At 57.5% G+C, this 15,957-nt stretch overlaps 1 protein-coding gene and 7 non-coding genes across 8 annotated transcripts; 4 read left to right on the plus strand and 4 right to left on the minus strand.

Annotated features, from left to right (window-relative positions):
* The first annotated feature begins 703 nt into the window (after window positions 1-703).
* Window positions 704-776, plus strand: TRNAK-UUU. Its single transcript has one exon. It is a non-coding gene; the product is annotated as a tRNA-Lys (tRNA).
* Window positions 777-1,242: 466 nt separating this feature from the next.
* On the plus strand, window positions 1,243-1,314 carry TRNAQ-CUG. The gene has a single exon. It is a non-coding gene; the product is annotated as a tRNA-Gln (tRNA).
* A 428-nt stretch (window positions 1,315-1,742) lies between these two features.
* Window positions 1,743-1,824, minus strand: TRNAL-UAG. The gene has a single exon. It is a non-coding gene; the product is annotated as a tRNA-Leu (tRNA).
* A 489-nt stretch (window positions 1,825-2,313) lies between these two features.
* Window positions 2,314-2,400, plus strand: TRNAR-UCU. Its single transcript is given in 2 exon segments — window positions 2,314-2,350; window positions 2,365-2,400. It is a non-coding gene; the product is annotated as a tRNA-Arg (tRNA).
* A 573-nt stretch (window positions 2,401-2,973) lies between these two features.
* HES7 (hes family bHLH transcription factor 7) lies at window positions 2,974-7,026 on the minus strand. The gene is given in 6 exon segments (XM_044250604.1): window positions 2,974-3,422; window positions 3,746-3,833; window positions 4,411-4,506; window positions 6,519-6,548; window positions 6,550-6,589; window positions 6,965-7,026. Coding segments are annotated over 6 exon segments (765 nt in total).
* Window positions 7,027-7,211: 185 nt separating this feature from the next.
* TRNAG-GCC lies at window positions 7,212-7,282 on the plus strand. Its single transcript has one exon. It is a non-coding gene; the product is annotated as a tRNA-Gly (tRNA).
* A 7,547-nt stretch (window positions 7,283-14,829) lies between these two features.
* Window positions 14,830-14,911, minus strand: TRNAS-CGA. Its single transcript has one exon. It is a non-coding gene; the product is annotated as a tRNA-Ser (tRNA).
* A 449-nt stretch (window positions 14,912-15,360) lies between these two features.
* TRNAT-AGU lies at window positions 15,361-15,434 on the minus strand. Its single transcript has one exon. It is a non-coding gene; the product is annotated as a tRNA-Thr (tRNA).
* Window positions 15,435-15,957: the final 523 nt, after the last annotated feature.

Here is a 15,957-nt window from a genome sequence, read left to right on the forward strand (position 1 = left end):
ACCCGCATTCCCTACTTGTGAATCATCCGTGTGAATCAGTCCTCGCGAGGGAGCCATAGTCGGCGTAAGTCCCGGGTGACCGCGGCCACACCGAGGCGAATCGCCCCTGCAGAGGAGTCAGGCACAGCTCCCCTGTCGCTCCCCACTACGCACCGCCGTCCCCACGCCCGGTCCCCTTGTCCCCGCTCCGCCGCAGGTCCGATCTCGGTCCCTCAGTCGGGATGGGGCCGGCCCGGGGACCAAAGTGGGCTCACGGCCTCTGAAGACCCCGCGCCGCCTCGGTTCCGCTCGAGGCCCGCCCGCCGCCTGCAGGGCGGGGGCCGAGTGCCCGGGGGTGGGGGGTGAGGCCGGGGCGGCGCGCGATGCCCAGGATCTGGGTCACCCGAGCCGTGGACAAACCGCTCCGCCGGGGAGGCCTGCAGCCGGCAGCGGCCCCGCGCGGCCAGTCTCGGCACCGCAGTGGCCCAGGCACCGCAGCGGCCCAGCCTCCGCGGCGCTCCGGCCTCAGCCGCCCAACCTCGGCCGGGACGGTGCTCCAGAGAGGCGGGCGGAGCGCCTACGGCCGCCGCTGGGCTGCACCTGCTCGTTCCTGGTGCGCGCGGGGGGCGCTGTGCTCTCGCGTGCCGTCGGCCTCCGTTTCAGGGAGCCGGAACTTCCGCGGGCGAATAGCTCTTATAAGCAGGAGCAGAACACTCTAGCAAGAGCCCGGATAGCTCAGTCGGTAGAGCATCAGACTTTTAATCTGAGGGTCCAGGGTTCAAGTCCCTGTTCGGGCGTCTGCTTTTTTTCCCTCTAAAGAGGAGGCGTGTTATCTGTATTCCTTTAAACAAAACCAAGGGGAGGGGGGAAAAAAAGGATGACAAAAGTGCTGTTACATGTTTCTGCGAATTTAAACGTTCAAGTAGGCACCTTCGAGAATGAACCAGGTGAGATTAATTTTAATAACATTTTATTTAACCCCATGAAATCTTACCATGTTAACCCGTAATCAGTATTTTTAAATCGTTAATGAAGTGTTAACAATCTTCTTTTCAGTAAGTATTGTGTCTTTTAAGTATAGTGTGTGTTTTACATGTCACCGCGCATCTCAGTTCGTATTTCAGGTGCTCCAGAGAGGTGCCCATCGGTTGGGGCAGGTTTTTTTGTTTTCTTTTGTCTTCTGGGAATGGCAGAATGGGGGGCGGGGGAGGCGGGGACGCGCAGAGTAATATATAAACTTGCAGAAACAGTTTCGCAGCAGCGGGTTCCATGGTGTAATGGTTAGCACTCTGGACTCTGAATCCAGCGATCCGAGTTCAAATCTCGGTGGAACCTTTCGTTTTTGCCTCTACTCCGTACTATCAGGGCTCTGTTATCAGCTTCGTGTATGAGCGTCCCTCGACCCCGGAGAGGATCTGAGAAGGAAAGGAAAAGAAGGCGCTGTCCTCTGGGCTTCCCAGACTGAGTAATCGTAGCCTCCTGCACACCAGCAGAGCACACAGTCAGCACTTACAGATACAGCAACTTGCGCTAGTTTTGAGAGATAAGAACGCAACTTCAGGACACCTTACGAAGAACCGAAGGTCTCCCGGGCAGTTCCCACTGAGTCCTGCCTAGCACTACCCACGCTGTCCCGAAGACCAGGGAGGGGGTGGTACGACCCTGCACGCAGTCCTCGTAAAAACAAGGAGCATACATCCCGCGGGGAAGGGGCGGGCTGTTTTGAGTTCTAGGGTGCGGATGCTACCAGAAAAACTCCACCTTGGCAGCGGTGGGATTCGAACCCACGCCTCCGAAGAGACTGGAGCCTAAATCCAGCGCCTTAGACCGCTCGGCCACGCTACCCGCGTGGAAACGAGCCCTCCCCGCGGTCCTCCTAAGAGACTAGAGGGGCGAGACAGGCCTGTGGCGGCCGTGCTAAGTCCCTGGGCCTTCTTCGGAAACCGCAGACTCAGGAGCAGCGAACGGCGAAACAGAGAGGAGGAAATTGAGACACACGGATATTTGCAGCGAAACAAGTTTATTTTCGTGGGTGGGACCGCATCTGGGGGCGGGGTGCGCCTGGGCGGGAAGCACCCCCCAAGCGGGCAGCTGGAGCCATGTATTCGCTCGCTCCTGTTCTGTTGCTCTCGCTCCCTGTGTCTTCCACCCGTGCGCGCCCGCACTGCTACTTGGCTCTCGCGCTTCTGGCCCGCTACCTCTCCCCGGCAGGCCTGCGAGGTCCCAACCACGCGCTGCTGGCATGCCCCGCCCAATTCCCTCACACCCCTCTCCCTCCCCGCCCCTTGCCCGTGCTAGTACCCGTAAGCCGTCAGACGCCGCCGCCCGCCAGGTGGCTCTGTGGCGCAATGGATAGCGCATTGGACTTCTAGTGACGAAAGAGCGATTCAAAGGTTGTGGGTTCGAATCCCACCAGAGTCGATTTTATTTCAATTTTTTTTCCCTTCCCTCTTTATCTGGTTTTTCCTTAAAGGTTCCCATCCCTGCTCCCCTTCCCTATTTCAGTGTTTTCCACCTGTTTCAGCTCCAACCTCAGTCTCGCTCTGCTCTCTTCTTTACTTACCTGTCTGCCCCGGGGCTTGGGCCGTGGAGAGCAGGACTGGGAAGGGCGGGAGACAGAAGGAAAGGGAGACAGGAGGAAAGTGGGCGTGGACGCCGACATAAAGGCAGGCCCCTGGCTCGGGGACACACGGGGATTTAATAACCACTTTATTCCATGCACTAGGGACTGGGGAAGGGACTGGGGCTGGGCCGGGGGCAGAGAGGGTACAATCCTAGACGCAAGGGGGGACGGGGAAAAGGGACAGGAACCGGGGAAATATATATTTATATAGATACTCTAATATAGACCACATCTCACCCGCGCGCTGCGCCCGCGCGCCCCGCCGCCCTCCCCAAACACCTGCTCGCCCCGACGCCCGGGTCCCTCTGCTGCCCTCGGGCTGGAGTCTCTACCTCACCCCCAGCCCCCGCCCCCACCCCACCCCCCAAAGCTCAGGGCCAAGGTCTCCAGAAAGCGGGCGGCGGGGGCTGCGGGGCCTTGGGCGCCCCGTCTTGTCTGTGCGGCGGCGGCGGCGGCAGCAGTCCGGTGAGGGGCGCCGGCGCGCCGCAATCCCCGGCGCGGGGCGAGCAGGGGGACGGGGACCAGGCGCAGCGCGGGCTACGGGGGCCCTGGTGCACTGGGGGGCGCTGGTGCAGCGCGGGGCCGGGCGCCGGGGCGGCGGGGTCCAGCGGTGGGCGCGGCGCTTGGGGCCTCGGATCTACCGGTTCCGGCCGGGGCGGCTTGGGGCGCAGGTAGCCGTGCAGCGCGGAGAAGAGCTGGGCGCGGGCGGCCGGGCTGGCGTCGTGCGCGAAGGCCGCCAGGCGAAGCAGGCACTCGCGGAAGCCGGACAAGTAGCAGCTGGCGAGCGCCTCGGCGTCCTGGGCTGGGGACCGGGGAACCCCTGGAGCCGCGGCAGCGGGTGCGGCCGGCGGGAGAGCGGGCGGGCAGGACAGGGGCCCAGCAGGGGTGAGGTAAGGGGCGGGGCGCAGAGATACCGAGGCGCGACAGCCGCACAGACAGAGACAGGAAGCCAGGTGGACGGACAGAGGGAGAAAATGAGGGAGACACAGAGACAGACACGCGCGGGTATTATTAACCTCGCCTCGGAGCAGAGCCTACCACTCCCAAGCCCACCGTCCATCGCAGGGTCCGCCCCAGCTACCCCGGCCCGGGCCTCGGTGAATCCCCCCTCCCGCCCTCCGCTGCCCCACCCCCGCGCTGTACCCGGGGGCTCCACCCGGCTTCGCTCCCTCAAGTAGCCCACGGCGAACTCCAGTATCTCTGCTTTCTCCAGCTTCGGGTTGCGGAGGTTCTACAGACAGGAGGGGGAGGGCGCAAAGACAGAGAGGGGTGGGGAGAGAGGGGGAAGTGGCAGGGGGAAGAAGGGAGGGGGGATGCAGGAGCTGGGGGTGCCCCCGATCGCGTGTGCGCGCTGCCCACGGAGCGCGCGACCGAATGCGGAGTGGCGATGACCAAGAATGGACCCGGGAAACCGTGAGACTACACCGTCCGACCCGAGGGCAGGACTAACCCCCAGTGCGAGGAGGGGGTTTGAAACAGCAAACCCGGGGACTGAAATTAACCACCCAGCCTGCTGTTCTGAGGGGGTGCGGGGGGGAGCGTTTACAGACCCAGAGGTTGAAAACTGACCAACCCTGGGAGTGAAATTTACAGGGCCGGGTGTGAAACTTACAAACCCGAGGGGTGGCCATGAAGATCGCGTTCTGGGAGCGAGAGGGGGCTCTGGGATGGGATTCCAAGGGCGGGGCTCGGGTCAGGATGCCTTGGGGCCTGGGTCGCCAGTGCAGCATGTGTCCCCACCCCAGAAGGAAGCCCTGGGACGCGAGGGCGGGACGGGGGGACGGTTCGGGGAGGGCGGAAGGACTGACCTGGTCCCGGGTCCGCTCCAGCAGCAGCAGCCTGAGCTCTTCCAGGCTGCGGTTGATGCGGTCCCGGCGCCGCTTCTCCACCAGCGGCTTCAGCATCTGCGACCACCAGGAAAGGGAGAGCGGGCCGACCGGACCGAGACTCAGCGCTGCCGCGCGGGCGTGCGGATCCCGCCGCTGGGAGAGTCCCAAGACCACTCCTTCCCGGACACCCCAGCGAAAGCCTCCGGCCGGGCGCTTTGGATCCCTCTCCGCTCCCCCTCCCTCCCAGCGCCCGCAGGGTCAATGTCTGTAGCTCGCCTCCTCTCTCTCCCGGGTCTTCTGCATTCTCCTCTCTCAGTCTTGGCCTCCCTCCTCCCCTCTGTGTCTCTCCTTCTCCTCCTCTTTTATCTCTACGTCTCCGTCTCGTGCAGTCTCTCTGTCTCAGTGGAGAACTTTGCGGGCCCTCTTTGCGCCCAGACACGTGGCCCGCAAGGTGCCGGGCTCTGAGTTCCGGCCCTGAGTGTAGAAAGGGAGATACCCAGGGCGACCGCGCCTCCTCTTCTCCCTCTAACCCGTCTATGCAGTCAGCTTTCTCCACTGCTTCTAAAATTTTCCACCCAGTCTCAGGCCTCTGGAACCAGTGCCTTCCGGGCCTTCTCTCTAAGGCTGCACTGGGCCCGCTCTGGATCACGACACGCGTGGATCAAGTGCCTCGCCTCTCCGCTTTTTGTTTCCACCCGCCTCCCTTAGCTCTGTGCTCTCCTCGCTTATTTCACGCAAATTCCCGGCTTCCCACGCCCTGCAAGCCGCAAGGTGCCGCGTCCCATTACCCAAACCCAAGACCTCTACTTCTGCTGCCCACACAGCCCCTGCTCTGACCCCGTCCCCTTCTTCATACTATGCAGTTTCATTCCCAGCTCCTGGCGCCCTGGGTTCCCCATGCACCTCCCCCCCTTCCAACCCTGCGACTCCAGCCTCTTTCCTCACCCAGGGTCTCAAGGATGGGGTCCCCGGACCGGACCAGGGACCTCTGCTCCCTTCCCTCCCGCCTCTCACCTTGGGGCAGTCCCTATTCTCCGCTCGATCCCGAGTGACCATCGCTCCTCCGGACCCTTGTGTGGACCAAGCCCCTGCCCTCCCGGCTCCTTATATCCCACGGGCTCCTGGGGGTGGGGGGGCGGTGTAGGACCCGGACCCGCCCCCTTCGGCACCCAGATCCCTCCCCGAGCGGCCCGGGGCACGAGGCTCCCGGAAAGGGGAGGAGCGCGAGGGGGGAGGGGAAGGAGTGGAACTGGCCTGGGAGTGTGGGAAATGAGGGGCCAATGCAGCACCGGCTAGTTTAAGGACCCTTAAGGCTGTATAATGAGGCGGAACCCAGCTGAAAGGAGGAGGTTATTAGGGGGAGAGGGAGGTGAAGTGATTTGGGACCGGCCTCAGGAATGAAGTTCAGAGCCCCCCCACCCATCGCAACTTTCTTGGGAGTTCTCTGTTCCCCCCCACGACTCTGAAATAAAACTCAGCATCCCTCAGCCCGAAGACTGGACCTTATACACCTTCCCCCAAAATCCACCTCCTAATTGGGTAAGGGAGCTACCTTGAGCGTGCTGGGCTAATCTGAGTCAACTGGGGCCCTGCCCGGAGGCGAAGGAGCCTCCTGTGCGATCTTAGTGAGCCTTATTGGATTCCCCCAATCTTAGTGAACCTTATTCGATTCCCCCAACTCTGCGCACTCTAGTCTAGGCTATGAAGTTGACATAAGCACCAGAGGCCCATCTTATTCCTTACAGGACCAGGACCGAGTGCAAAAGCCAAGCCGGTGTGTTATCAAGTGCCACAATAGAGCAGAGTGAAGTAGACACCGGGGAGAGGGTCACAGTGCCTGATGGCTGGACTGGGAAAGAGCGGGACCGCAAGAAAGAGGGAGCAAAGGTGGAGAGACCTTCCCACTTAGAAGTATTTGATTCAAAACTAATTATAGGAGGTTCCAGCGTGTGGTTTCCAGGCCACCTGACATAAGTCCTGCTCATGCTGCTTGCTCCTGGGGACCCCTCCTGCGGATGGGGGAGCAGGGAGCAGGCAGTTTTCTTAAAGAGACAAGAAAGATACAAAAAGCGATCATCAACACCCACCTCAAACCAAGAACTCGACCCTCTGCAGAATGAATGGTGCGTGAGCACTCGGAGGCTTCCGGATAAAGTGTCTGAGAAGATAAAATCAGAGATTTTCGCGGGTCAGCCGGACTGCTCTGGACAAGGACGCGCAAAGACAAGGTTGCAGACCCAGTCGGAAGATAAGCTGCGGAGTCAGAGGCGGACGAGGCCCTCCCGTCCTCCCAGGGCCTCTCCACACCTTGGGGTTTTGTTTTGTTTTGTTTTGTTTTCTCGGAGCCTGCCTCGCCAAAGCCCGAACCCGGACAGACACAAACCTTGGGGAGGGCGCTCCCATCTGGGATCGGGGCCTCCGGTCTATCCCACCTCCCCCTACCTGGGCCAAATGGGAGCGCAGATGTGTGGTCCCCAGCAGCCCCCCTCGCCCCCCTCCTTGGGAACCTGCGCTCGGGCTGAGTTTTTCTCACCTGCACGCGAGGCTCGGGGCCCCGGGCTGTTCGCACCCGGGTGTGGGGCCGCCCCTGGCCATATGGGGCGACTTTATGGCCGGGCAGCCGGATCCGGGCGGGAGGAAGGCTAGCCTGGCGCTCCACCCCCGTCAGCTACTCGGGGCCACTCCTCCGCCGCTCCCCCGGCAGGCACCTTCGGCCTGAGCACCGCCGCCTCCACCTCTTCCAAGCTCAGGTAGAGTACCCCAAAAACTAGTACCCACTTGCATTGGTGGTTCAGTGGTAGAATTCTCGCCTGCCACGCGGGAGGCCCGGGTTCGATTCCCGGCCAATGCATAGCCTCGTATTTTTTTTTTCTTTTTTTTTCTCCTCTCTCTTGTTCCCAGATAAGGGAGAAGTCTGATAAAATGTATAAGAAGCATCTCTGTCTAACATTTCTAGCAAATATTAATACTCGAGTTTTTTACCCTATGGCAGAGTTGGAGGCTCTGGGTCCCCATCAGGATTCCCAAGGTCCTCCCTCCGAGCCCCGTCCTCCCAGCCTGGGGGTCCTGCTGCCTTCCACACCCCTCCCTCCGCCCCCCGGCCCCGCACCTCCGCAGGCGTGACCCTGAGAAAGGACCCGCCGCTCGGATCCCTGCCCCGGGGGTCCTCCCACCCTCCGGGGAGGGGCGGGGCCTTCCCGCCGTGCGCTCCCCAAGTCCCGGCTCTCCGGGCCCTTCTCTTCCGCGCTCGCTCTCTCCTGCCTTCTGTTCTTCCCGAAGCGCGCTTGGTTCTTCCACGTCCGTGGGGCCCGGCCTTTCGGTGCCGCCCGCTTCCTGGGCCGCACCCCTCCCCGCGGCGCGCTCGGCGGCCGCGTCTCTCGCCAGGTGTCCCGGCACGTCCGCGCGGTCTCGCGGGGTCTGCACCCGCGTCCGCGCGTCTCTAGCGCCGCAGCTCCCGCAAGCGCGGCTCGTTTCCGGCGCGCCCGGTCTCTGATCTCTAGTCCTCTCTCCGGGTCTCTATCCCCTCCCGGCACTCTGCGCTCCCACGCTCCTGCCGGCCCCTGGGAAGCTCGCTCGCACCTCCGGGCTCCCCGCCGCCTCCCCGCCCGCCCCTTCCCCGCCGCTTTGATCCCGCACGCGTCGGGCCGGCGGGCGGCGGGGCGCCCCCGCCAGCTGCTGCGGCCACTTGGGAGCGGGGCGGGAGGGGGACGGAGGAGGAGATGGGGCGGGGGCGACCCCGGCCTCCCCCGCCCTTGGCTAGCCGCTGCTTTCTCCGCTGGGCTCCGCAGCTGCCGGGACTCCTGCGGGCCCGGGCCTCGGGGTCTCTCTCCCGAGCTCGCCCTGGGCCTGCTCGGTCTCGGCTTTCTGCCCTCTGTCCGTTTCAGCCTGTTTCTCCTGGGGGTTCCTGTCTCTGGATTGTGTCAGTGACGCGCGGTGCTCTCTTGGCTACTCGCAGCCGCTACCGTGGCTCCCAGCAGGAAACTGTACAACAATTTGGGCATCTGTCTGCGAGCGCGGCCGCCCAGTTACTCAGTCGGTATTTATGGAGTGCCTCCTGGGTGCCAAGTATGGGTAGGCACTGAGGGTGCACTGGGTCTGGGCTCTCCTGAACCTGGGGAGGGGAGTACAGAAAATAACGAAGTGCGCAGAAAATAATATAGTTACTAGTCTGGGGGTGTGGGGTCTGGCTACCGGTCGGGCCATGGAAATGACTTGAGAGCGAAGTGCTGCTTTTTTTACTCTGGGTGGTCAGAGACAGCCTCTAGGAAGAGGAGATCTTTCAGCCCAGCAGATCCCGCAGAAAGAAGCAGGTGACAGACAGCAAGTGCAAAGGCTCTGGGACAGGCATGGACTTTGCTTGTGGAAACTATAGAAGGAGCGCCAATGTCCCTGGCAGGAAGGATTTGGAGTGAAGCAGAGATAAGAGGGAGAGACGGGGCCCCATCACACAGAGCTTTAGAAACTCAGCAGAGACTTTGGATTCTATTCTTAAGTGCAAGGGAAAGCAAGTGGAGGGTTTTAATGGGCAAAGTCATATTCACGGACTTCTCTTTTTTTTTTTCCAATTTATTTATTTTCAGAAAAACAGTATTCATTATTTTTTCACCACACCCAGTGCTCCATGCAAGCTGTGCCCTCTATAATACCCACCACCTGGTACCCCAACCTCCCACCTCCCCACCACTTCAAACCCCTCAGATTGTTTTTCAGAGTCCATAGTCTCTCATGGTTCCTCTCACGGACTTCTCTTTTAAATGACCCCTTTGGCTGCTGTGTGGGAGATCATTTGGGTTGCTGGAACAGCCTTCTAGCAAGACATTGATGTTGGTCTGTACGAGGTGGAGGCAGTGGAGACGGAAGTGAACGGGTTACTTCTTGGTTTTTGGCTTAAGTAACAGGCTGGATGATGGTGCCTTTTACTGCGACAGCAAATGGGCAAATGCCGGGCAAGTGGAACTTTGGGAAAAGTTTGGAGAGAGAGACCAAACATTACTCTCTAGTTAGCTTAGTTGAGATACCCTTAGACATCCAAGCGGAAACTATAGGTAGGCCAAGGATATATGAAGTTGGGAGTGAGAGGTAGAGGATAATGTGGGTGGGTCACTGGGAAATAGATGGGTTTAATGCTAAGAGACTAGAGCACCCAGGGAGAGAATGTGGAGAGAAAAGAGAGGGACTGAGCAAAGAGCTTTGGACACCTCCCCTCCCCCCATCACTTAGAGGCTAGTGGGGGTTGGGGGGTAGGAAGAGGAAAAGGAGGAGGAGGAGGTGGTGGTGGTGGTGGTGGAGGAGGAGGAGAGGAACTGGCAAAGGAATCTAGACAGATGGGGAAGGCAGCAGAAAAGCCAAAGGAGTGGGAGCTTGTCCCAGGCCGGCGTCCCTGGGACAGAAAATTGGGAAGCCAGGAACAGCAAGTGTATAAAGGAGGGAGCCACCTGTTCTTGCTAAGCTCCTGGGAGGTCAGATAAGGACAAGAATGAGAGCAAAGGAACCATCAGCTTAACATCTTGGACATCACAGATGACATGGGGGGAGGGGAGCTTGAGTGTAGTCCCACTAGGGGGGACTGACTGAAGAATGGGGGTGAAGGCAGGGAGACAGCAACCATAGACATCTCCAGCAAGTTCTGCCACGAATGGTGATCAGAATAGTGTGTGGCACCAAGGGACACGGGCCATCCTGGACAATGAAGGGAGTAGCCCAGGGAAGGAGGGCACAGGCAGGACGGTAGACTCCTGTGCCTGGGACAGAAATCAACCTCAGATAGCAGGGAAGGCACCCACAGGGAGATGGGGGGAGTCAGAGGGTGTGGGTCAGTTGGGGTGCAGGAAGGGTGAGACAGGTTCTCTTGGTTTTTCTCATTTCCTCAAAGAAGAAAGAGTCCAGCTCACTGCTGGAGGGGAGAGTGCTTATAAGATCCTTTGAGGAAGAAGAAGGTGGGAAACGTTCATTTGGTAGAGTAGGAAAAGCCTCGAAGCCTCGTAGATCACAAAAGTGATCTCAGTACAAAAGTACCACTTACCATTATTTTTGTATTATTTTCTTTAAAAAGCCCCCTCCCAAATTATAGACATATCAGACCCTCAAAACCTGAGCCCCATGGTTCCAGCTGCACGATTTTCTCCAGCTGTGGCTCCCCCTGCAGATATGAGGGGGAGAGGCTACCCTCCAGGTGGATGCCCAGGGTTTCTAAGGGTTTAGGGTGGGGAACTCTGTGTGGCTTGCAGGCCTCTGTCCCTGTGGGCCTGGCTCTGGCTCCGCTGCCCATGGTGTGTGTATGGGTGTCTGGGCCTCCCACCTCTTCCTGGCCACCGCCATCTCGACAGTGACAGCATCTGGGCTTGGGGGAGGGGAGCTCGTGTCCCACACGCGCTGGGCCCCCAGGGAGGCGGGAGGCGGGGCCAGGAACTGAGACAGCACAGCTGGTGGAGTGTCCGGAGCTTCCCCTCCCCCGCTGAGACATCTCCCCAGGCCTGGGTTCCAAGGTTGGCTCCTTCTTCTTTGTTCTTCAAAGGGGAGGCTGGCTTCCTGGGACACCCCCCCACCCGCCCGGTCCTGGGTAGGGGGAGTTCCTGGAGGGTTGGGTCCTGGGGGTTTGGGGGTTGGGAAGTAGGAGGACCAGGCCCTGGGGTTTGGGGGTGGGGGGCAAGGGAAGAATCAGGATGGAAATCACCCAAGAGCCCAAAACAAAATAGGATAATTCCCGCCCAGACAGGCCAGACGTTCTAGTAGGGGAAACAGTCACAGGAACATAATAATGCAAAACGGATTTGTGAGGTGGCGGTTAAGTGCTTTGGAGAAAAGCCAGCAAAGGAGGGGAGAGTGGGAACTGTAACTGCAGAGGGTATGAGTAGAGAAGGACTGAGAAGGTGAAACTTAGGAGGGGAGAGCGGCCAGAGTGCCTGTGGGAAGAGCTCTCCAGCAGAGATGCGCTGGCAGGAAAGTCTTGAGGGACACCATGCCTGGTTTGTCCAAGGAGCAGATGGCAGGCCTGGGACGAGGTTGGCCAGGCCAGAGTGAAGGTAGCAATGGGGCTGAGATCAGAGAGAGAGGGGGCGGGGGCAGGGCCTGATCCCCTGGGACCCTACAGGCGGTTCCCAGGACTTTGTCAGGAATCACCCATTTCTGAGGGAGATGAGGGTGCATTGGAAGGCCCTTCCTCCCACCCCCACAACTAGCTTTTTTTTTTTTTTTTAATTTATTTGACAGACAGAGATCATAAGTAGCAGAGAGGCAGGCGGAGAGAGAGGAGGAAGCAGGCGCCCTGCTGAGCAGAGAGCCCGTCTCAGGGCTCGATTCCAGGACCCTGGGATCATGACCTGAGCCGGAAGCAGAGGCTTTAACCCACTGAGCCAGCCAGATGCCCCAGCTTGCTTTTTGTTGTTGTTCCATTTCTAACACCTTCAACACACCTGTACAGTTATCAATATTATCACTATCGGGATATGAAAATTAATATAATACCATTATTTCAACCCTCAGTCCATATTCAAATTTCCTCAAGCATTTCAGGGATGTCCGTAGAGCTCTTTTATCCTGTCGCAGGTCCCAGTCCAGGATCATGTGGTCGCGTTTCAGGGCCAGGTCCCTTCCATCTCATTTGATCTGGAAGAAGCTTCGCTGTTGATCTTCACAGTTTTGAAGAGTTCAGACCGTTGTTTGGTGGATCCAATGTTTCTTCACTGTTAGGATCAAGTTATTCGGAGTATGTCTTCTTGGCAGGGACATCACCACGGAAGTGACACCAGGTCCCTCTCCATTTTCCATGTTGTCGCATCAGAAGACACAGGGTCAGTTTGCCTTGACACTGAAATACTGACTTTGGTCACTTGGTTAGATGGGGTTGGCCAGGCCTGTGCACTGTAACGTTATTCCCTGCTCCGAAGAGTAATTAATATATAACTTGTCAGAACATATCCTGAGACTCTTTGCTTCTTACAGCCCCATTGAGTTTCACTCTCTACTTTTGTATTCATTGATGATTTCTAAATCAATATTTATTAGCTGCCAGTTTATTGTAAAAAAAGAAAAAGCCATCCTCTTCCTTCCCATTTCACTTATTTATACTGCTACGAACTTTGGAGTTTTAACTGATTCAAGGAATTATGATCCATCATAATCACTACTGATTTTAATGCTCAATTTGTCCCACATTTAGCCAGCAGGAGCTCCTTTAGCTGTAACCCCTCCCTGCTATGTCTTTTTTTTTTTTAATAGAGACCCCAAATTCTTTGAACATTAATTTCCTGTGTAACAAAATGTTGCAAGACCATCTTGTAATTCCCTAACTGAAGCCCTGGAATCAGCCTTTGCCTGTAGGAGCCCTGGTTTATTTTAGAGAATGGTATTTATTTATTTATTCACTCATTCATTTATTTAAAGATTTTTTTCATTTGACAGAGAGAGAGCAGGAGGAGCAGAGGGAGAGGAAGAAACGGGTTCCCCAAGGAGCCTGATGCAGGACTTGATCCCAGCACCCTGGGATCATGACCCAAGCAGAAGGCAGTGGCTTGACCAACTGAGCCACCCAAGCAGCTGGAGAAGAATGGTATTTAGTAACCAAGATCTGGTCCCTAGTGTGCTTATTGCTATTTGTGTATCATTCGTTCTAGGCTTTCTCAGTGGAAAGAACTAGGAAATATATAGGTTAATATGTGTGCTTGTTTGTGTTTATGGATATATGTTTATATGCCACTATAGCATACATTTATTGCTACATCTACACACATTAAAAACCATGACTTCATATTATTATCCTATTGGAAGATTTTAAAGAGAGGAATGACAGAATCTTATTTATGTCTTGAAAGTATCCCTATGCCCACGTGTTCAGAGTAGACTGCAAAGGAACAAGGAAAAGAAAGGAAGTAAGGAAATAATCAGGGGGGCTGTTGTAATAATCTCAGTGAGAGATGTGGGTGGCTAAGACCAGGGTGTAGTGGTGACATGGTGACGAGGAGCCGAGTTTTTAACATGTTTTAAATAAGAATTTGCTGACTGATTCAATGTGGAGCGTGTGTATGAGAAAGAGAGAGAATCAAGGATGATCCTAAGGTTTTTAGTCTGACCAACTGAAGAAATGGAATTTTCTGAGATAGAAGGTCTACAGGTGAAGCTCATTTCGGGGGAAGCCAGGAGCTGGTTTGGCCATTTTTTGGTGATCAGATATCACAGACGAAAATGATATTAGATATCCAGGCAGAAACGATAAGTAGATAATAGCATATATACATCTGTAATTCAGGAAAGAGTTGTGGAGCTGGAGATTAACATTTTGGATACATTAATGAATTATTAGTTGATATTTAGAGAGATCACTAAGGGCATGAGTACAGATAAAGAAGGGGTTGGAAAACTGAACGGTGGGGGCATGCTGACATTTATAGATCTAGAAGGCGATCAGCCAGCAAAGGAGTCTGTGCATGAGCTGCTAATGATGTAGAAGGAAAATCAGAAGAGTTAGGGAGTCTCAGAGGGAAAGTGAAGAGAGCGCTTCTAATGGGGAGGGTAAACATGGGTAAGTAGTGATCAATGGGTTTAGCAATGCATGGTTATTTGGTAACCTTAATAAGAGCATCTTGGACCAATGGGGTTGGGAGGCACTTGATGGGAGAGTGTTCAAAGGAGAATGGGAAGATGGAATTGGCGGACAGCAGGTAAATAATAACATGTTTTGCGGAGGAGGGGATCAGAGAGATGGATTGGGAGCTGAGAGGGGTGTGTGTGGTGTCAGGAGAGCTTTTGTTGTCCTGCTTGTTCCAAATCGGAATACGTTTCAGAATGTGTTTAGGGTGATGGGAGTACTCCAGCTAGAGAGGAAAACTGGTGGTACAGGACGGAGAGCAATGCCCTTGAGCCCTTGCGGGCCGGGGCAATGGGAGATCTGGTGAGCGCAGGGCTTGGCCTTGGTTGGGTGGAAGGAAGGTTCATCTACACCATTGAGGGAAGGGAGGAACATGTAGCCACAGGCAGGCAGGCATGCAGGTGAGATTGCAGATATCCGTGGGGAAATCTCTCCAGAATGCCTTATTTTCTCAGGGAACCAGGAAGGCAGGCCGAGGGAGGAAGAAGGGACTTGTGGTTTGGAGAGAAAGAAGAGATGAAACAGTCGTATGGGAGACTTGCAGGGGGTAGGGAAAACGGGGATGTTAGGCGACAGCCATCCGTGTTTGGGGACGCGAAGGATTCAAATTAGTAGTTCAGTGACTCGCAGGACACGCCCGTGGGAGGAGGCGCAGGCCGGAGCGTAAGGCCCGCAAGGGGGCGCTCGCGCATTGGTCGCGGGTGGCCGAAGCCCCGGGAGTAAATGCGGTATCTTCCCCAGGGGAAGAAAGCACAAGGAAAACGAATGATTTCTCCTCCGAAGGCTACGGTAGCGCGCATTCCCAAAAGTACACACGCTGTGAGCAGGATTCGAACCTGCGCGGGGAGACCCCATTGGATTTCGAGTCCAACGCCTTAACCACTCGGCCATCACAGCCGCGTGCGGCTTCGGGCCTGCGCCACTATAGCTGCCTATCAACGGGCCCGCCTCCCACCGGTCCCGCCCCCCGGCCTCGGGAAGTCTGTGAGCCTGCGCCTCCCCCTGCGGCTGGCCGCGGCGCTGCGGAAGTCGCGGTGCTCGCGCTCTCCTTGCTAGCGCTCTCCTTCCCCGCCCCCCAGCTCAGCTCCGCGGGAGCAAAATGAGCCGGAGCCCAAGGCCAGGGCCCACGTCCTCCAACGCAAGGGATGCTCGCGCCACTCCGGTTCCCGAAAGCGAAGCGGGAGTCAGCCTGCGAATTTCCACTAAAAGTGCGCGCGAGTGGAAAGCTCCAGGTGGAATTGGCCGCGGAGGAATAAGAATCTTGCGACGGATGCCCCATGGCTGGGCTTTGGAGAGCGGGCGGCGCGTCGCCCTCGCAGCAATAATATACCACCTTGCATGGGGGCAGGCACCGCTGGGATTCGAACCCAGGATCTCCTGTTTACTAGACAGGCGCTTTAACCAGCTAAGCCACGGCGCCGGTGGGAAGCGCTTTTAGTCTGAAGGTAGATCAGCCACTCGGGGGAGTCGGTAGATGAACCCCACAAAACAATGGTCGTCGCGGGTCCTCCGTGACGTGGGCTCCAGGGTTTTCCCGTCCTTTTCCAGGTCCCGAGCCGGTGGCTTAACGCTCCGCCCCTCCCGTCTCCCACATCTCAGGGGCCCGACTCGACCGTGGATGGGTACGTGACCTCAAGTCCCGCCACCCCCTCGGACTGGCCTTCTCTTGCGTGGTGACAGGTGACCGAGCAGCTAAGCACCCTCACCTGCTTCAGGGCCCCCACAGGCTGGGCGGGCGCACCAACCGCCACCCCCTTCCCTCGACACACCCAGCTGATGCAAGGTGACGAGGGGTGCCGGGTCACAGTTAGCTGGACATCTTCCGGGCTCAGCAAGGCCCCTCCGCTGGACGGGGTGTGCGGAGCAGAGGGCTGGGGGGCGCCAGGGGAGGGGTCGCTCACGCTCACTACAGCCTCCCTGGCAAGGGGGTCACACCTCCCCAC

This window comes from Neovison vison, chromosome 5 (genome assembly GCF_020171115.1).
Source record: "Neovison vison isolate M4711 chromosome 5, ASM_NN_V1, whole genome shotgun sequence".
Classification (NCBI taxonomy): domain Eukaryota; kingdom Metazoa; phylum Chordata; class Mammalia; order Carnivora; family Mustelidae; genus Neogale; species Neogale vison.